A 22306-nucleotide genomic window follows, 5' to 3' on the forward strand; every position below is an offset into this window, starting at 1 on the left:
TTCTCCCAGTTCTAACACCTCAGGAGCGATTAATGAAGCATTAACAGTAGATAAATGCGCAAACCCATACGTGCATACACAGAGAGGTAAGTATACCCCCAAACCTTTAATGGGTGTTGAAAGGGAGATAGAGCCGTCTGCTGCTAAAGCGGCTGATGGCTTTAGTTATGCAAAGAACCCATTCACTGGCCTGCTGCTAACTACCTTTAACTGTTTAACGCAAGATCCAAATTTGTCAGGCTTTGTCTCATTAGTTTTAATAGAAGTTACATACCTAAATCCATCAATCCTGAGACAAAGTAAATGTTTACTAAATATTTACTAGATTTGTTCTGAACATACTTCCCAGTTACGATAAGTTTTGGTTTAATACCTAGTTTCCTAAAAAGTTCATTTAAAAGTACATGTTTGTGGTTATTTTTCAAACCTCTTGGTGTAGTTCATCTTCTGTGGGTGGCTTAGTCTCTGGTACTGGTGTGTGGGTAGGGCTGTGACTTCTAATGTCGTTTTGTAAGCCATAGACAGACTATGCAAAAAACATGGAACAATGATAGTTACTTTCAGACAAGGCTTTCTACACATACACACAGTAACTGTGATGTTTTAGTACAGCGTGCGCAAGAAGTTAGCCTAGATCATCTCTTTCTAAAGAAACTGCAAATAAGCCATGTGCTCAGATAAAGTTGTGCTTCCCCAAACCCTACAATTTCATAAAGCCATAGACCACAGGATCTACTGTTATTATATCTCTATATTAACAGCATACTAAACGTGGGGGATGACACTGAAAGGCAGCTATTATAGCAAGTGGAAATAACCAGTAGGAAAAGAAGAAACAGTATCCTGAAAGGTAGACCATCATAATGGATTATTTGGATGATTCACAGATTTGCAATTACTTCTTTGGAAATTATGCTAATCTGGACCTTTCACTACCATAAATAAACTAAGATAAAACTTTCTCTAAATTCACTTCCATTTTTAAAAGACTTTTTTTTTGCCATGGATTGACACAAAAATATACATCAAAGGGAGTACTTTAAAGCTGGAATCAATGTACATTATTGTGAGATAAAAGATTTGAAGGAAAATGTTGTTCCAATCCATTTAAACATCCCTAGAGAATTTACACTGTTCATGTCAGGATCCCTATTTAGATTAAGCTAATTTCCTCCACAAATTTTGGTCATCCATTTGGGGCAGAATTGTATACTAGAGACACCCTTATTGTTAAGACCAGTACAAGAAGTACTGCTGTTACAGTTTACACTGCATTTTTATTTTTCAATAATTACTGACAGAAATGTTTTAACATGCTTTATTCAATCTACAAAGCAACATGAATAAAGTATGCAAAAATGAATTTTATTTTCATATTCTCTTGTATTTCTCCAAAGCCTTTCTTATGTGATACCACTTACTTAGTAGCAGCAAATTTGTTAATACTAGTTCATTAAAGAGCTTATGAAATAATAGCATACGTTCAATTATTTGTTCTTTGCAACTGTAAGAAAAAATTGTTTTGAGAAACTATGGAACTTCATGCTATAAAGTACCTCCACCTCCTGCTTTTGATATAATAACAGAACTTACTTTTCTTGTTTTATGTGGATTTCTCATTCTTGAGGATTTTTTTATATCCACTTCAGTAGTGTTTACACATCCAGGCTATTAAAAGAAAAAGAAAGGAAAGCACAAGGATAAAATCTGTGAAGGAACTCCTTATTATTTTGAGATACTCCTCTTCAGTTTGTAGGCTAAGAAAACAAATAACTAGAGGCATGTAATGACCTGATGTCCTGCTGCAATAGTCCCTAAAACGTAGATAGTATAGAGTCTAAGTAAGCAGCTCAAGCACTATTTTGTCTGGCTTATTGCAAGAGAGATTCTTTTGCTATTCAGCCTTGTTTGCTGGATTGTATGATGGTTTTTAGGACAAGTATTACTGTATATCTTTATGCCAAAAGCACTGTAGGTAATGTAAAGAGGAGCAGAAAATATCCAAATGCATATTATCATACTTGCAGCACAGAGAGGTACTAATTAAAATTAAATCGCTGTTGGCAGTATTTGGGAATTTTGGAGTGAGACACTGAAGATCACATGCTTAGAGTTCATGACATCGTGAATTTGAAATAAAATAAATTCTCAAGATACCAGAAACAAGTCACATATTTCTGCTCTGATTTTGCCAAGGAAGACTTACAATGTGCACTCCAGCTATCCCCCTAAGAAACATGATTGACCTTAAGGGACAAAATAAATAGAATTGTGCAATACCCAGCTCAGCAGTGAATGCCCAGCTCCCTTCAGGAGCATCTGGTTTGGGGTTAATTTTTAAAGATGAAAAATTGTACCAAAATGAGTTTTGTTTCTTAAAACAAAAAAACGAAAACACAAAAACAAACAAAAACAGAAGCTCCCCGACCCCCCAACAACAACAAAACACAAAACAAACCAACAAAAAACTCAAGCAAAAAAGACAAACCAACCCCACAAAAACTAAAACAAAAACAATCAAACAAAACCCCTGCACACCAAAACTCAGCAGCCTAACCAGAAGACTGGCAGTCTAAGCAGAATAATGCTCAACACACCTGTTTTGACCTTCAAAGATTCCTTCTCACAGTTCTGTAGCTTCCCAAAGGACACAAAGTCCTTCATTTGATACTTCCCTCTCAGTACAAATTCTATGCAGAAATCTATTCTTTAACCATTGCTTGAAACAACTAATAATAAGTGTTATGCTCTCAGATGAGTCTTACCTATTGATTTTAGAGGAATTACTTTGGCCACTGAGAGTGGGAAGTACTAAATCTGCTCTCTGGTGGGAGCAGATTTTTAGTGAAAGTAGGTTGGAGCTTTTTTAATGGGAGTAGCTAGATGTAGAATTTACTTGGGAGACAAGCAAGTTGGACTTATTATCATACTAACGATATAAGCTTTGTCTTCCTGTCATAAGATAAAATGCTTGTTGTGGCTGTAAATCTTTAAAGACAAAAATTTAAAACATTTCTTATATAGGCAGAGACAAGAAACATATACCATTCATTGAACAGTACAATAGTACTTTGGAAAATACTTTAAATAACAGACTAAAATTTTTATCCAGTATGATTTTTAAATTAATATACGTTTGGTTTTGCTTTAGTTTTAAATAATACATTAATGTGTGTTTGATCACATTACATTTGCATTATAAACAGTTCTTCATAACTAAGAATAAAAACAGGCACTTAGATGATATTCTCAAAACTGCATTTGACATGCGTATTGAGCTAGATTTGGGAAGGTACACTTTGCACTTGTGAACGAAAATGGTAGTTTCTTAACTCAGAATAATTTGTAACTCTTAAAGACAACGACAGGTTGAAAAATACAAAATTCTGCATGATGGTCAATTTAAAGGCAGAAAGCTATTTCACAAAGTTGTATTTTGAGATATAAAGTTTGAAAAAAAATCAACAGTGCATCTCATCTACTTTAAGACTATGGCAGCAGCTGGCAAGGAAGAAGACATGGGCTTTTAACAGCCTCTACAGCCCTTGAATGCAGCCATTTGAATAGCAGGCACACTTACATAAGGCACAAACTGTTGTTTAGTTTTCAGTTATGGTTTGTTAAAAGCATGTCCTAAAAATGGAGAGGAGAAAAAGAAAATAAAAAGAAAAAAAAAAAAAGGAGGAAAGAAAAAAAAAAAGAGGCATAAGCCTCATCCAAAGCCTCTTATTTTCAAATATTTCAAGCCCACCAGAAATAAATTGGTATGAACAGTCCTAGCACCTTGCTCAGGCAACTTATGTGCCAGAGCTGTGTGGATTGGTGTGAGGGACACAACAAGAAGTTCTTGGAGATTTTTAGGAATGAAACAACAGTGAAGCTTTTGCTGATTGGAAAGAGACCCACTCCCACACTGACTTTCCACAGCATCTTGTGGATTCTAACCGACACCTGTCTGTTTAAACCCTCCCACGCTGAAGCCCAGCTGCTGTGGCAGGGGCACTCACGGAGGCTGTGGGGACAGAAAGGGGACCGAGGTGGGACTGATGGGGAGTGAGGATGGAGCAGCAGCAGGGAAGTGTCAGGAGGTTTCAGTTACCAATGAGAGGCAGCTAAAGGATGTACCACTACTCTGACAGCTTGGGTTAACAATAGAAGTTTGAGACACATATCACTACCAGTATAAAACTCCGTTCTCATAATTTGATTTAAATTATATAATTGGAAATATCTAATGTAATCAGAGCCACACTTCGTGTTTTTCTTCTCAACTGAAGAATATTTCTTAAAAGACACTTGATATGAGATGGGATTTATTGTTTCTCTGGTGCTGCCACACTTCATCTGTCAGTTTTTAGGAATAAGTATCAAACAACATTTCAGTTAAAACAAACACAAAAGCTTGCATTATTTAAACATTTTGCTAAAATAACTCAGAGTCTCTGTGGGAAAACCTTTGCTGGACAACATTTCATTTGATTCGTATGCCCCCATTAACATAATAAGTATGTGTTTGGATACAATTACATCCAGCTGTGTTTTCTTTTTGTTTTGCTTTTTTAACTGGACTATGACAGTTCAAATAGTAAGATGCCTGTCAGAGTGCTCTGCTACAAGATTCCCACTTAGTGTGTAGTATATAATTTGCATACTAACACTGTAAATAGTTTTCAAACAGATTTTCTGGAAGACTCGAAACCTCTTTTATATGTGTAAATAGAATGCTTATTTCTTTCAGGACTAATATTCTGTATGAATACAGTTCCCCCTCCACACACACAGAGGAAAGTCTTGTGACCTTGTTGAAATTACCATACAGCAAGATCATAGTCAGGGCAGAATTTGGCTCTCATCTGTTTTTATACAGCTGGCTGAAAAACCATCACATATTCAAAGGAAACTTAGTTTCTTTTTCTCCATCTGTTAGCATGCCCTTATGTCAATGTACAAATGCCATTGTATTAATTTACAGCAAAGGACATGCCAGTCCAGCCATGATAAATTCACTGCTAAGATAAATGAATGCAGATAAATAATATATAAAAAAAAAATAAGATTTTATAATCCCTACTTCAGTTATTGGATAATCACATTAGTATGAATTCCAAGCAGCACAACTTTCTATTGATGCTGTCTAGGAGGCTGCATAGTAGGATTCTGCCAAGAAACAGAGCAGAAGGAGGAAGCCTCCTCTACAAGGAGAGGAGGTCCAAGAACTGCAGGTCCAAGAACTTACGTGCTTGGATCTGGCTGTAGCCAACATTTAAAAACGACAACCTACAGTTCTTGGGCCTTCTCTCCTTGCAGTGGAGGCTTCCTCAAGTTAATCAAGTTAAAAATCCACTTAATATTTCATAATCTTTCCCTCATAACTGTGATGACAGTGAATTCATTAATTAAGCCCCTGTAATAGTGCTAACAGTGAATTAATTTTTTGACATCTGTAGTAACTCTTTGGAATAATTTGTTGTTCCATCAAAATAATGCATAATATCTAATATTTAAAGTCTCTTTGCTGTACAAAGTTGCACCCTCCAAGAACCTTCTTTATTGCCTGGCCACATAGCCAAAATCAATTGTTATCAACACCTTTTTGTGTAAAAAGCTCTTTGCTACAATGTATTTATAATTCTTATACGTGTGAAATTCTCAACAGAAAGTAAGCTAATATTTATAATTATATCAGTTTAAATTTTGATGCTTTTTTCTTTCTTAAAGAATATGGCAATTTATCTGTGAATCTACTTAAGCCAGAATAACCAGAAGTTTTCTAGTATCTGAGGCATATAGACCCAGGTATGTGGGAGGGAATAAGCTCATGCACCACAATAGGCTGGGAACTGTCTGTATTGCTGCTCTGTAGAAAACGATCTGAGGGAGAAGCTGAACGTGAGTCAGCACTATGTCCTTGCAGCAATGCAGGAAAACCACAAACCCAGCTGCACTAGCAACAGCATAGCCAGCAGGCGAAGGAAGGGGTTATTTTACTCAGCATCATGAGGATACATCTGGAATAACAAGACTTATTTTGGGCCCCACAAAAAACACAAGAAATATATTCCAAATGGAGAAGTCCAGTGGAGGAAAAGACTTTTATTTGGAAAACAGGAGAGAGAACTGTTGTCTTCTGCTGCCTAAAGGGGGTTTGCAGAGCTAGACCTGTTCCAGAGGTGCACTGTGGAAGGACAGGAAGCAATAGTCAGAAACTGCAGAAAAGGAAATTCCACTTAGCTATAAAGAAACATTTTTCACAATAAAAGGAGGAAGTTGCTTAAGAGAGGCTGTGGAATCTCCATCCTTGGTGGTTTTCAATGTTTGTTTAACCAAGGGCCTGGACAATCTCATTGAATTTAGAAATTAGCACTTATTTGAGCAGAAGGTTGGACTAGAGGACCTGCAGAGGTCCCTCTCAGCCTACAGTTATGTGGTATAGCCTATGATCTGCACAAGCCACAGTGACTGAAATTCAAATAATCCACCTTACAGAACACCCCAATCATGTATTCACAGTGGTATGAAATCATCACCCTGCTTTCCCCTCCCCACACCAGCAGAATGGAAAGACAGGACTGGGATTTGCTTCCTCACAGCTGCCTCTGCTCTCTGACAGCCTGTGGTGGGTGCTCAACCCATACAAACAAATCTAGCAGTAATTTAAGGAAATGTAATTTCACAGCCTCTTTAGCTAAAAAGGCACAGGTGTTATTCAAAATAATTACCTCATTTCAATATGCACACCCCTAAATTCAGGGTGCACTAAACCAGTAAATATTTAGGTAGATTGATTCACATCCCTTACACATTTTCATTGCATTTCAGTGTCAATACACAACAAAATAGTTATTTTTATTTGTTTTGCAAGCATCGGCTAACATGGTAAGCTTAACTGTAAAATACTAAATTTCAAGATCTGCAGGTTTTCAAATTTTAAACACTACAAATTTAAATCATGGACATGGATACAAACATGACAAACCTTGGCTTCCATTTGGAAAAGACAAAGTCTGACACACAAACATAAAGACAAGACAGAGACTGAAAGTTTTCTTTTACATTATTTCTAATAGCAGACTATCAGAAATATGGCAAGCCTAAAATCTGAAATTTCCTGAATGTCAAATGTTAGCATTGCCTTCTGCAACAATCTGTTCTGCTATTTCTGTCTTTTTTGTTATTTCTGTCATTTTTCTAGGAAAGGAGTCTTCTAAGCCTCAGCAGCCACTTATTCATACCACTCACTTCTAAAGTAAGGAAAGGAAGCTAATTAGATAGTGAATGATAAGCAGAACACCAGACTTCATTTTTATTTGTAGTTTTTATATTCCAGTTTACTTGTGCAGCTATCTGAACCATACATAGTTAATAATCAAATGGAGAACAAGGGCATGAAAGATTATAAAAAAGAAATGAGGCAGAGAAAAAAATTCCAGTGGCACTCAGCTGAAAAAAAAAAACCAACAACAACAACAAAGCAGCTATTAGCTGGAGGAATACCCAGTTTGACTCTGGTTTTGTGGAAAGTTTATTTTTTCTTATACGAAGTCTAGCATCAAAGGAGGCGTTAAAATCCTGTACCAAGGATGTTGTCAGTAATGCCTAAAACCGAGGTTCTCACAGAGAAAAGCACAGGTTATATTGTCCTGCAATGCACCAATTTTTCATCTCCCAGAGATGGAAGTTATTGGAGTATGCAGAACCTGCTAAGGCTTATAAAGAAAGGTTGAGGTTTAGATATAGATTATTTGGATATTTTGAGGTTTTACCTCATTTACACACTTCAGGGTGAAGGAGTGAAAATGCAGAAGAGATGCACTATTAATGATTTTGCTGGTGCAATAGGAAGTCTCAAATAAACATTTCAAGTGTGCTGAGTTCAAGTGGTAAGCTCCTTTAACAGTAGTCAAAGTTGCAAGAACTTGTAAATACGTAGGAACGTGTATCAATACTGCCGCTTGGTGGGGTGGGATGTCAGTGGCCTTTGCTACATCATCCATGGCAGCAAAGCCAAATAAGTGATTACAGGGACTGGGCTACAGGAGGCACTTCCTTTCGGTTGGAGAAAAATACTGTTACTTACAACTGAAGCACTTAGTCACGGGTTTCATATACAATCAACTAGCTGTACCGAATCTGACTTCTTTTGACAACCTCCTACTCACAAAATGATCAGTAAATTAGCAGAGGTCTGAACTAAAAAACAAACAAGCAAACAAAAAGCAACTTATGCCCCATCTATCACAAATGTAGAATAACCCAATAACTACTAACTGAACTAAGTCAGGTGGGTATCCCTGCTACAGGGTCTAGCCACTTATTGAATACAGGCTTTGTTCCACAGTTGAAACTGAGGATAGCAGATAGGTTTTTCTGTTCTGTATATGAAATAGCAATATAAGTTTTACAAAAGTGTCCAGACACTATAATGTAACAGAAGGGACCAGCACCAACTTTTCTTCTCTCTAAACCTGCTAAAACCTGCTTGTTCTACTAAAGCATTAGATATTTCCCCAATTTCTGCAGCCTTTTCATTACACTTCTTAAAAGAGATGTGTTATCACAGAATCATGGAATCACAGAATCGACTGGGTTGGAAAAGACCTCAGAGATCATTGAGTCCAACCCTTGGTCCAACTCTAGTCCGTTTACTAGATCATGGCACTAAGTGCCATGTCCAATCTCAGTTTAAAAACCTCTAGGGACGGCGAGTCCACTACCTCCCTGGGCAGGCCATTCCAATGCCTGATCACTCTCTCTGTAAATAATTTCTTTCTAATATCCAGCCTAAATTTCCCCTGGTAGAGTTTAAGCCCATGCCCCCTTGTCCTATTGCTAACTGCCTGGGAGAAGAGACCAATCCCCACCTGGCTATAACTTCCCTTCAGGTAGTTATAGAGAGTGATGAGGTCACCTCTAAGCCTCCTCTTCTCTAGACTAAACAACCCCAGCTCCCTCAGCCTCTCCCCATAGGTCTTATGTTCAAGTCCCTTCACCAGTTGTGTTGCTCTTCTCTGGACCCGCTCCAGCACTTCAATGTCTTTCCTGAACTGAGGGGCCCAGAACTGAACACAATACTCCAGGTGTGGCCTCACCAATGCAGAGTACAGGGGAAGGATCACTTCCCTTGTCCTGCTGACCACGCTGTTTTTGATACAGGACAGGATACCGTTGGCCTTCTTGGCCACCTGGGCACACTGTTGGCTCATGTTGAGCTTCCTGTCAATTAGTACCCCCAGGTCCCTTTCTGTCTGACTGCTCTCCAGCCACTCTGCGCCCAGCCTGTAGCGCTGCAGGGGGTTGTTGTGACCAAAGTGCAGCACCCCGCATTTGGCCTTATTGAACTTCATCCCATTGGAATCAGCCCATTTTTCCAGTCTATCCAGATCCCTCTGCAGAGCCCTCCTGCCTTCCAGCAGGTCGACACTCCCTCCCAGCTTGGTGTCATCAGCAAATTTGCTGATGATGGTCTCAATCCCCTCATCTAAATCATCAATAAAGATGTTAAACAGGACTGGACCCAACACTGACCCCTGGGGAACACCACTAGTGACTGGCCGCCAGCTGGATGCAGCCCCATTCACCAGCACTCTCTGGGCCCGGCCCTCCAGCCAGTTCTTAACCCAGCGTAGAGTACACTTGTCCAATGCTACTAAATGCTATTTTTATGGAACACAACATAGGGTAAATAATTACAATCTATGGATGCAGTGTGGCACTGAAATAAGCAAATTCAACTTGGAACTGGACTTGCTTAGAATTGCTTCAAATTTGGTTATAGGCCTTAATATGAATCTGCTTTTAAAACATGTAATACATCTGACAATATGCTGCATATATTGCTGAATATAGTTATCTGCAGTCAAGTAGTACTATGGAAACAAATTAGTTGTACACAGTTTAACTGTTAAAACCTGCCTATATCAGCTGATAATGATGTACAACTTATTGGCTTTTAATTAAGTAAATAAAGCTTTCAATTTTTTCTTATTCATTAATTGGACTGGTATTTCAGGCCACAGAATGTTCAATGCCAAATCTTACTGAACTGCTTCCTCCAAAGGAAGTGATTGTCTTAATTCATAAGAATTAATAAAAGCTTTGTTGGGATTAAGACTGCTCTTCTGTTAAAGGTTTTAGGAGAGAATTATGCAGGCAGCATAGAATTTATTTAAATACTCAATATAGGTTGTTGTTAGTTAATTTCATTCTGACTCATTCAAGAACAGAGAAAATTAATATAAAGTTCCAGACTTATTTATTAAATGGAAATGAATGAGCAATAAACCTGATGGTGTCATCCACTAGAAACATATTGATGCAGAAAAAATGAATTCTTGATAAACTGCAGAGAAAGGTGTAAGCATTTAAGCATAAGTTAAACCCAGTATAGACAGCATTGCATGAAGGACAGAAAACTTGCCATTTGGACTAATTAGTAAAATCAATATGTGATTTATTCAAGAATTTATTTGAAGATCATCGACTATTATAAAAATAGCAGTAGTTCCACTGTTGTTCTGCAGTGGACTCAATCAAAACATGGCAAGGAGTGCAATTATTGGACAAAAGTTTAACTACAAGTTGTTTCTCTTGTTTGGACAAAACAAATGACGTTCAAAGACCATCAGGCAAAGAAGATATATTGGATCTATTAGTTTGATCAAGCTTTAATTATGTTTGCAGCATGGTAAAACTCAGATGATTTTCAAACTAAGAGATAGGAAGACTCGGCATGAAACAGGATTTCAAAGATTTTCATTATCTTTCCAAAAAAAAAGAACCTATGCTCTACCAGTTTCTTTTTTATATCTATCTGTCTTCTCAAACTAGAGATCAGATCTTTTCCCTGGGTAGTATCAGACACACAAAGAATTCCAGTGGCTGTGCAAACCAAGGACCTCATTGGAACAGGAGAAAAAGAGAGAAAAAGAGAGAGAGAGAGACATTTTCCAGAAATATAATACAATAAATGAAACCATAAAATTAATCCATAGGAGAGAGAGCATATTGCATCCTGACAGGGATTATCAGATTCTCACACACTTGATCATAGAAGGACTGAACTCGTGCAAAGCTGGGCTTTCACCTTAAGAGAATGGGATTTTATCATTTTGGGTTTTTTTAAAAGAAAACATTTTAGTGCTCTGTGTATCAGAGAAACACATGATATACAAAATGTACATGAAAGTGATGTTGAAATTTAGTTTTTGAGACAGGTTATATGAGGCTAAACTAGAAGCTCTACAAAAGAATATAGTACTGCACGGAATTTATATGCCTATTTTTTTTAAAAGTTAATTTAATTTCTAATTCCTCTTAATTTACAATAGATTATTTTAGGTTTGTAGTGACTGGTTTTCAGAACCAGAAATGATTGTACAGAAACTAGATCCACCGTGTTTATCCACATGGTGTTGAAGTAAGTATGAATTTTAAATAAGGCTGTACTAACGTGATTTCTGTGAATGTGAAGATTCCAGTATTTGCAATACTGCTGCATAAGAAAACCTGTTAAATTTATTAGTTTTACTGCCCCTGTGCTAAACACTCAGAGTCATTATTGCTTTCTCAATTTTTTTCACCCCAAAAGGCAGGAAACTGCTCATTTACAGATTCCATACAGAAGAATTTGGGTTATTCACTTGAAAAAAGGGACAACAGGAAAGTCTGACTACACGTCTCTGTAAATTTTGATGGCAAACATACGTGACATTTAGAAACTGATTTTCTGCCTTTTGACTTACAAGAAGATCCTTGACAAAATGCTTTGGATTAAGGCAGCAAATTTAATTCACACAGAAACAAAAATCGATGCATAAACATTGTACTTATTAAAAATATTTCTTATCTTTATTACGCCAGCTTATTTTCCTAGTTGCTACCAGAACTGGGTTTTACTAAAAACCATAACATCTCATTTTTCTGTGTCCTTCCACTGTCTCATCAGTCAGCTATTTCACAATTTCTGACCTCTTCATAATCCTCAGTTTTAACTCGAGCACTTTCAGTTTGTTCACTGTTGCAAGGAAGCTGGCTTCTTTTCCCCCCCATCTGTCCCACCTCTACTGAATATCAGACTGAATAAAAATAATGTGAGCACAAATTCTTCCATAAAGGTCTTAGCAGGCTAGCTATAAGGTTTATAAATATCTGCCTCAAACAGATGTGAGTAAACATTATAACCATTTTCTGAAAATAAAACATTGCACAAGGCTTTGTTTCATTACCAGAAGTGCACTTATCTGAGACTGCCAGTTGCTGCTTTGGCTGTATTCCCTGTTTGCTGGAGAGGTAGCTCCCTTTTAAGGATATACGGCGAAACAGGTGCAAAAGAAGACATGAAAATCGTGTGTGGAGACATCACTAGAGAGGTTGGATGGTACGATTCACATTTGTTTCCCGGAGCTGTTTAAAAACTTTCTGAAAATATTACGATAAAGCAAACAGAAGTGTTCTCTACCTAAACAAGAAACTGGCCCAGAAAAGTCTAGGATTTGTAGCACGAGAAGTGTCAAATGAAGTATTGCACCACCTTAGCCAAGTTAAATTCAGTGTCTGCCAAGTCTTTGAGGCTGATCTTGCAGGACAGGATGGAAAAGTCATTAAAAACAAAAGCAATGAAAGAAAACCCAGAACAAATAACCACAACTATCCGCTGCATGACCCTACACAGCCAGTGATATTACCTACTGGCTCAGATGCTGAGGGTCATGTTCAGACCACATAAAATACGATTTTAAAATATAAACAGATAAAATAAGACTAATGGAGATAGATTTCATAAAAAAAAAAAAAAAAAAGAAACTAAATAGAGAACCAAGACATGGGATGTGTGACAAGGTTTTTTTAAAAAAATAAAGATTACTTTTTTCCTAGTTTTCTACTAAGAAACATAGGCATGAAATCTCCAAATGCAGAAATCATACATATTTCTGAATTTTACATCATCAGTGAATTATCTTAAACCCCCACTTGCCCTTAACATTGCTACTGTCCTTACCAGACATACCCGCCTTGAATAATTTATCTTACTGTATTAAATCAGACATGTATTGGTTTTGGAGAAAAAAAAAAAAAAAAACAAAACACCAAAACAATTTATTAAAGTTCAGATTTATACAGATGACTTTCAGGACAAAAGGATACTTCCCCCATTATCTTCTAAATTAATCTGAATCTCAACAAGCCCCCAACAGGCTTTTATTATACATTACATTAATATGTAACTCAGGAAGAAAAGTGAATCCTCTGTAGCAGCAACACATCAGCTGTCCTTAGTCACTATCTAAAACAGTTAATTTTACAGCAAGCTGCAACTACTCTGCTCCTATTGTATCTGATGTGAGTTAGAGAATGTTTCATAGGATTTCCTATTTTAGTGCTTGTTTGTCCCTTTTTAATGATTGTAAGGTGATGGTTTTTAAACAGAGTTAATAATTCAAGGAAGTGATAAGTTCTTTTATAAAGCCTTTAATCAGGAGCATGACTTTTCAAACAAGAGCAGCTTCTTAATTCCTTTTGCATGGAAGGAACTGATTTCCCTGATTTAGTTATTTTGTTATTGCTTTTTGACTAGCACCCTAATCCTCCTAAGCAATTTTCATTCAGTTGCATAGACTGTTATTGATAGAAGTTTTAAAATTATGAAAATTATATATTTTCAATGCAAGTGGAAGGAAAAGAAAGACTTCTAAGATATGTTTACTCTGCCATCAAAAAGAGAAAGTTATCACTGTATGTGAATAAATTAATCTCACACCAACGTTAGGTACTGACTGTAGCTTAGAAACAGACTTTACCCTAGGTGTGCTGCTCAGGATCTTGAGGGATTTTATGCAGCTCTCCCTGATACCCACTTCCATAGTTTTGCTGCAATTGGTATCTGAACTAGTAAAATTAAAAGTTATTCAAGAATGTCTCTGCAGGCTGCAGTACCTGTGGTTGAAGCTCTTTCTAGCTGCAAGCTAAGATCTTTCTACATAAAGCAGCAACAGGAATTTACAGAAATGACCAAGATTATGCTTCACATTACACTAAAATACAGAGCAAAATAAAAAAAATAAATATGTTGTGAAACTGCAATTAAATAAGTATTGGAATGAAAATTGATCAGTGGGCTATCAAAGCTGTTCTCTTAAATGCCTGTCAAAAGAAAACTGGAGAACAGGTGACTATTTGAAAAAACTCCTCTCCAAATCAAAAAATCTCTGGTTCCTCTCCAAGCATTACTTCAGCCTGAAAACCTAGGAAAAAGCTGAGGGCGTTACCCAGGCAGCTGATTAAAAGTAACAGCCATGGTGACTTTCAAGCATAAGTCTGTCTCTCAGACTATGGCATAAACCTTCTAGGGCTTCTGTAACCACCTGAGGGATCGACTTTGAATTGGGAGCTATGAAATAGAGGTGCTTTTTGAGGCAAATGCTCCTTACACATCAAACTTTGGTTCATTTCTTTTATTGTAAACTTATCAGTCACAGCAACATTTCTGATACCTAAATGATGCTCTTTTTCTGCAGCTACATTCTCCTGCTTTCACTGACATATAGCTGTTCTTGGTTTACATCTCCCGTTCTTGTAGTACACAGCTGCACTGTCCTTCTGTGCTGATGGGCTTCTTCCTTCTTCTTTCCCTTTCGTCACCTTAAATATCTCTTTTTAAAATAAAATGTAGATTTAATATTCATAGATTCTATACTATACATAAAGATTCTATACTAGAACTGTAGGCTGGTAGGTAAGAAGTAAAGCAATTAGGGATACCTGCAAAAAAACCTCTGGGAAATACTTGTTTACTCACCTAAACAAAATAAGCAACTAATGAATTATTTAATCCTCAAAATTCATTTTCAGTTAAAAAATAATAAATTGAGGTGGATTTTGAACAATATTGTCACTGCCCCTAGCTGCTGGATCTTGATCAAAAACTGAAGAACTGTAAACAAAAATAAGTATTAATCCCAGATTCTTATCCAAACATTACCTAATTTTCCAAAATCAGCTCTCCAGAATTGCAGAATATTTCTGTGAGTTTTGGTGAGCTTTTGAGATGCTTGAAAAGCCATTAGAAATTGTAATTAGCTCTAGCATGACCTTCCTCTTTTCAGTTTGCTCCTCTTTTATTTTTTATTCTTTCTAATAGAAGCTTCTGGCTTTTACTGTGTCAGAAAATTCATAATAATGTTTTCAAAATGAGTATTTTACTTACTAGTGAAAGGAGCTGGTTAGCCAAAGAAAGAATCTATCCATTCTTCTATTTATATCTCCTAAAGTCAGGGACCTACATTGCTCACTGAAAGCCAGTCTTCTGCTTCTGATGTTTCCTAGGTATGTCTACAGCCAGATTAAAAGCATCTGCTGGACCAGGCAGATTTATACACAGTTCAGCCAAAGCTCTTAATCAAATTCGATTTCCTCTTGTCATGGTCCCTTTAATTCTCTCCTTACTGTCTGCCTATATCTTAACTTGAAACTTCAACAATTCGTCTTCTCTTCCAAACCTGGGAATAGCATCTCAATCCTAGATCCAAAACTCTTAGATCCATTTCTGCAGCTAATATAAAAGCTACCTGCACCTCCAAAATTCTTAGGTCCGTAGAAACTTTCTGTGTCTGTACTATTTGTAGCTCACATCCACACCAGATGGCAGATTGTATTCTGTCCTCCTTCCTTATTTTATGCTGGTGACTAGACAATAATGTCCCAGTCTTCTTGCATCTAATTCCTGTAGTTTGAATCTTTCACTTCAAATTATTTTCTCTACCTGAAAAATCCATTCCTTCCGTTTCATCTACTGCTCATTTAATTCCACAGTAAAAAATGCGAACTGACCATGTCCAAGTTTATTGGGTTTTTTTGAAACTTTCTTACTGTATTCACCTCTTCTACAGGCGTCATCACCTAACTTTACTTCCCCAGAACAATTTGTTTCAGTTAAGTATATTTTCCCAGTGTTACAGTAGAAAATGCAGTCTATATTTGGTTTCATTATTAATGATACCAAACTGTACACAGAAAATGAAAGCATAACTCTAGGTAAGGGAAAGAGAGATAATTCTGCAATAAAACAAAAAAGTGTGATTACGGAGTTCTCACAGTTTAATTGGAAGTCTTGTGGCATTTGACATTACTTGTCAAAGTTTTCACTCTCAAAGGTAGCTGATTATGTAAGACCCTTTCTTTTTTTAAAATTTTGTTTCAGATGGACTTTGACAAGGAACTCTGACAAATCTTGTTTGGACAGTGTATGACTCCCACAGCAAAAAGCCAACAATATCTAACCTTTATGTACATTAAAAATAGCATGGAAATATGACCAGAGTGGAGCTGAAAAGCTTAGTGAACAAAAAAGCAGATTAAAAGTCAGATTTATTTAAAAGTATTTTTAGCTATGCTGATAATTTTGGTTGTATGACTCATACCTTGTGAAACCTTTGAAAGGGTAACAGTCAAAGACAGGTACCTTCTGATTCAAGAAATCAGGCACAACAAATCTATTCACTGAAAGCCCCAGACAGTGTTCACACATCTGTAATCTTCAATAGTAGAACAATATAAACTATAGATTCTTCAAAAGAGGGAGGCAGGCCACAGCCCCAGCCCTTTTGCTTGTTGCCAGGCTACCCCAGTGCTCCACAAAGGCTGATATTTATCTGTGTCCCCACTCACAGCAGAGCGGCCCCACCAGCACTCACCACCGGCCGGTGCACATCCCAGAATGCTCGCTCCTGGCTGTCAAGAATCTTCCTCTCTATCTTGTCTCTCTTCTTGTCCACTCTGTCAATGGTAGAGGACATTTAAAAGAGACAGTGTTAATGAAAGTAATTTCAAACAGAAGAAGTGTCCAATCACTTTTCCCGCCCTTCAAAAAGCCTGTAAAACCAAAACTCCTCATCTTCAAAGGAACTTACTTCGCTTGTGCTTCAGCTTGCATAAAAATAAACTCCCATTTCCGCGCAAATGCTCTCTGTAGCCTGGCCAAACTCTCCTGAAAATAAATCACAATTTAGTGGGTTGTATTCAAAGTTATTTACTATTTAATGGCTTTTAGTGTATCTTTCCTTCCTCCCCTCACTCCTTCCCTGGCCCCGCCCCACCCCGAGATGTAATACAAGTCATAATATCTGTGTCAGTGTAAATATACCTTACTTATCCGATATAAAGTCTTTGCTTGACACCAAGTAGGATATTAGATCTATCTACTTTTGAATGCCTCACCTATTTTAATTTTCAAACTCTGATGACAAGGGTGGGTGCAATCTTCAGCAGAATATGGGATTTCTGAAGCATTTTTATATACCGGGTGCTGGCTGGGCAATTTCGCAATAATACATTAGTTTTTTAAAAGTACCTAATACTGAAAGATGACAGCAGTATTTTCCATACTAGATGATCCACATGACAATTCTCATCAGTCATCTATACAGATGGTTTGCAGTGAACAATGTTGGCTATCAATTTATTAAAAATAAAATAAGAAGAAGCTATCAATATTTTGGTAGTACAGGAATCTTCCAAGAACTCTACAGCTAACTTCATTTTATAAAAATGCAGACTACAGCTTTTCACTACTGTACAGGAAATGTATATATCCTACAGCCTGCTAATAACAATAGGAAGAAAATTTTTAAAATCTTAGTAAAATTCGTTCTTCCAGTGATGCTGGGACATCTTCACTGTCTGCAACAGAGCTTTTCCAATCTCCATGCAGCTTACACAGCAGAAGCATGCGGTCTGTTAACATGGAGAAGGCTGATGCTCTTCCTCCAAAAAGACCCCAGTTATGTTCATGCACTGCCTTTACTAAGTGAAAAATTGTCTGTAAACTTCCTAACAAGAAATATTGCTTTACCTGTGTTTCTATGCATTGCAAATGTATCTCTATGACACACTGAAAATAAAGACTGCAGAGAGTGAAGAGGAGACTTTCTAAAGATCTTGTCAATACCAATAAAGGCTCTCATGGTTTGTATACTGAGGTGAATTTTCTAAGGCATGTAACTATAAAATTATGTGTACCCCACAGTGCAGTACACTGAAAAGCAAGCTTGTGCCAGAAGAAGCAATAACATGTGTCAGCATGGTGCTGAGGCTGGAGTATCTGGCATGTTGAGAGGCCCATCTGACTATCCAGCTCTCATGTCACAGCAGCACAGCTGGACAGCTTTCAGTGCGGAGCCAGGGCTGTTCATCAATTTTATGTTGACATTTTCATGAAAAATTCAGGAACTTTGAGGGGGATATGGATGGAATACAAGACTTCTTTCTCTTCAGCATGTGTCATCCTCATCAGCTAATCAAAGTCCCTCTTTTTCCAGATCATCCCAGCCCCAATTATCTTATCTTGCCTGGCGCACATTACAACTTTCAGGGAGTGGGAAGTGCCTCTGGTCTGACCCTCTTTGCCTCTGGTCTAACTGATGGGAGAAGGGCTCAAGCACCAGCATGACTTTTAAGAATGAGATTTGTATTTCTACAGCTACCAAGTGCTTTTGAAAATGTCGCCAGGGATCCTTCATTCAAACTTTACACGGTGTACAGTACAATTGCTTTCAAAGACTTCTGGCCTGTCTGGGATTTGTGAACAGTTATTTCTGATCCTGCCACGATCATCTGAGCAGAGTAAGATTAGAGATGGACCAAAATTTCAGTTTTTTCCCATCTAGCCTTCTCTACAGCTTTCAAACACCATTTATGACTATGGAGCACTGTCGGACCGACATCCTGGCAAAAGTAGATAACTAATAAATCTTCACACACAAGGTTTATAGTTCTCAGGCTTAACATGCTCATTAGTCCCAGCAGAGAAACCTGCTTTTCCCCAGGTACTTACAGCTTCATAGTCTGCTAGCTCTAGCCTTGCTTTGTTTTGCATTGTCCGCTTGCAGAGGTAAACAGCTGGAATAGAATAACACAGAATTTGCTACTATCTCATGAGCACAGCAGACCAGAAATCTAGAGGTTTCATTTCTATTTTACTGCTTGATGGTTTTGTTTTGTTTTCTCCCTCAATTCTAAAAAGCTTTACATAGGGGATCAATGCTACCACTATTGTAACTAAAATGATGGGTCAGATACAGAGATTCATTAAATAATTATAAAATCTGCTTTATGCAAAAGACATCATATACAAAATTCATGAGACACTTGGGATGAGGTTGTTTAATTGCCGGGCAACTAACTAGCACATTAAGAAAAAACAGCAAAAACATTTTTTAAGCTGTGTGTGTATAACCCATAATGCATAGGAGTTTTATCAGGAGCTGCTGCTGTATTAGTCAAATAGCTTTTAAAAAATGTGTATATATGGTTTTATTTATTTTTACTTTAGATTTAGAAATCACAACATTTCAACCTAAGACTTCAGCTAAAAATTAATTACAAATAAAATTTAAGACTCATACAGTATAGTCTGCTATAACCAATATTCAAGATAAAAAAATGGAAGACCAAAAACTGAAAAAGGTGTATAATGTATTAGATATAATGAGAAAAAATATTATTTCATTGATTTTCTAGATGCAAAATCCTTCAGCAGAGCTGTTTCGCCTCTGTATCATTCAGACAGAGTCTTAACTAATAAAATGGAATACTGACAGCTAAATACTGAAAAGACATAGGGATGAAAATGATACTTGAAGCTACACAAACACCACAGTGGTTTGCATCACCTTGCTTGATTTCGAATTCTTTATGCACTCCATTACCCTTGAATGAAGTACATTTCCAACAGACTGTATTTAGCAATGAATACTTCACATCAGCTCTGAATATTTTACAGCTTCCCCCACCAGCAAGAAAATGAGTGCAACACAATTCCTTATTGTGCAATATTTACCCACTTCATTACTTCAGAGCACCATTTCATTTGTGAGATTGAGGAATCTTTTGATCAGTGTAGGTAAGAAAACCTTAACTCAACTGTGGTGTCGATAATTGGCAAAAAGAGCCCGTATTTACTGCTGGTCATTAGAAATGTTCCCAGTTCCTGACTGCCAGCTTGTCCACTACAGGAGTAAAGGGGAATAAATTCACCTAAGAACCTCACTCTTGCAATCACTAGGAAGGAGGAAGTGCTCATCTTGTATTTGACTCTGAGTCTTAAAGTAGTCAGACCAATTAGATATTTTACAACTCCATGGAAAGATTTATTTCTGACAAGTCACCTGCAAATGCATGCAAACCCACTCCAGTGAATGCTATTTCAGTAAGTATTTTATTAACTCCAGCTGCAGTTACAGGTGTTACTTGATGTAAAATGAAGTTATATTTTAATGCAGTTTATGACTATTTTTTCCTCATTTTATGTGTGTTATCTAGTCTATTTTTATTTCATACTTTTCCACTTTTTACTCCCATAAGCAGCCATGGCCTCTTTCCCTACTCCCTGCACTCTCATATCCCTTCTGTTTCCAAAGCAATTAATGTGTCTACAAAATCTACAGGTACAGACACAAATCCACATCACACACCAAGTATAGCAGACAGTTTCTATAACCTCAGTTTCCATGCATTTTAATATTATTGTGCACTTAAACTAGTACATTGGCATGCATGCTGAAAAGTCACAAAAAGATGAGGGGAAGAATTCTGGATCCTTTATACCCAGGATGCATCCACAGTTAGTAGAGTGGTAAGAGGATATTGAGGAGAGAGATGGTCTTTGTCATTTAACTCCTTTTACGGTGAAGCATTTTCCTCTCATTTCCTTCAAAATTGGTTGTTTCATTGAACAAGCAGAAAAAAAAACCCATTGCTAAACCCCTTGAAAATACTAGTGATAAAATACATATTCAATATAAATGTGTAGACAGTTCTGAGAATTCCAGGAATCAAATTTTGTTTATTCCAACAAGTATAATTCCAGCTGAAAAGAAACAAACCAAACTCCCTGTTCTCTGCACTTGTAAACTATATTCTCACAGTCCCTGCATAGGCACCTTTAGTTAGCTTAGCACTTCCTTGAGTCCCATTGTGGGTATATTTTGGGATTAGCATCTCCTTCCACCTCCAACAAAAACTGTTGCTGCAGAGGTGGCAAACTGTCCATCTTTATGTCAGGAGAGGTTTTAACAAAAAAGCATCTTCAGGTCACAGAGTACTCAGCACTAGAAAAACAACCACCAGGTCTTCAGGAGTAGGAGAGAAGAATTAGCTTGTCACAGTATTAATCTACTACTGTATCTAAAGAACCCTTGTCTTCACTGTGTGACTGTACTACAGTATCTTCCCTGCAGGGTTCTTTACAAGACCCTTTTTGTTCCACCTCCATAGCAAATATAATAATGTTTGTTTGTTTTTTCAATATGAGCATATCTTAGCCAAGGCTCAAAAAATCACGTTCATCTCAGACATTTTTCTCTGGACTATCCAGATCCCCTCCCCTTCAGGAGCCTAAAGGTTATAATACCCATGGCTTGGATTCTTTATGTCAGAATTGTTTATATGGGCCAGTGTGGATAAGGCAGAATATGCTCAAGAAAACTTAGTTATCTGGGAAATATAACAAATATACTAGTGTTGAAGAAAATAGTCCTTAAGGACATTCCTGCTCTTTGGCTCAGTTTACTACCATTGATGTGTGCTAAGAATTACATCTTTATTATAGAAGCGTATGTTTGAAGATCTATTTAAGAGCTACTTGTAGTCACATGAGAACCCAGAAGCAGCTCAGGAATTTGAGTTCACCAGTTCACACCCTCGTCACCATGTTTTTTGGCTTGCCTGTAACAAAATTCACTAGCATATTGGAAAGCAAGAAGAATGTGAAAATCACTCTTATTTTCAGCCAGAACATTTGAAGACACAGAGAAATGAGGTTTTGTTCTTTTGACTTTTAGAGCAATGAAATCTGGAATATGGATGTACCACTCCTTTTCTGCACCAGCACATGTGTAAAGCAACTGCACGTGTCCAGCAGCCTGACCTTGAGCATCTGGTGAGGATGTCAGTCAGTTGCCTGTTTCCCTCTCAAAGAAGGGCCATGAGCCCTCAGCATTTCAGAGAATGACAATGTCTGCTTTTCTAATGCCACTATTTGTATGAGTTCTCCGTGTTTTTACAGCTTCTTACAGAAGTGCAATCTGCAGAAAAGTTCTCCAACTAAAACTACTCTATTTCTCTCTTTATTCTCTCTTTTTCTACTTCCCCACCCCTACCCGCCAGGGTCCTGGTCAGGGCTCCTAGCACACCAAGGAGCTGTAATTGCCCTGAGCAGTCCATCCAGGGTCTCCACTGAGGCCTCCTGCACCCAGGAGTTGTGCTCAAGTCCAGCAATTTCCCCAGGCCTCCACTTGACCTACATTGTAGATAC

At 37.4% G+C, this 22306-nt stretch overlaps 1 protein-coding gene across 7 annotated transcripts in view; it reads right to left on the bottom strand.

Annotated features, from left to right (window-relative positions):
- The window catches only part of RGS7 (regulator of G protein signaling 7), a 240103-nt gene that overhangs the window by 42858 nt on the left and 174939 nt on the right, over positions 1 to 22306 (bottom strand). For all 7 annotated transcript variants that reach the window (XM_065057835.1, XM_065057838.1, XM_065057836.1 and 4 more), the window contains 5 exons: positions 18827 to 18891; positions 16905 to 16981; positions 16689 to 16770; positions 1594 to 1668; positions 428 to 526 (listed from right to left, as the gene is read on the bottom strand). In XM_065057835.1, coding sequence (XP_064913907.1) covers positions 428 to 526; positions 1594 to 1668; positions 16689 to 16770; positions 16905 to 16981; positions 18827 to 18891 — 398 coding nt within the window. The remainder of the gene's footprint in view (positions 1 to 427; positions 527 to 1593; positions 1669 to 16688; positions 16771 to 16904; positions 16982 to 18826; positions 18892 to 22306) is intronic.

Source organism: Columba livia, chromosome 3, assembly GCF_036013475.1.
Source record: "Columba livia isolate bColLiv1 breed racing homer chromosome 3, bColLiv1.pat.W.v2, whole genome shotgun sequence".
Classification (NCBI taxonomy): domain Eukaryota; kingdom Metazoa; phylum Chordata; class Aves; order Columbiformes; family Columbidae; genus Columba; species Columba livia.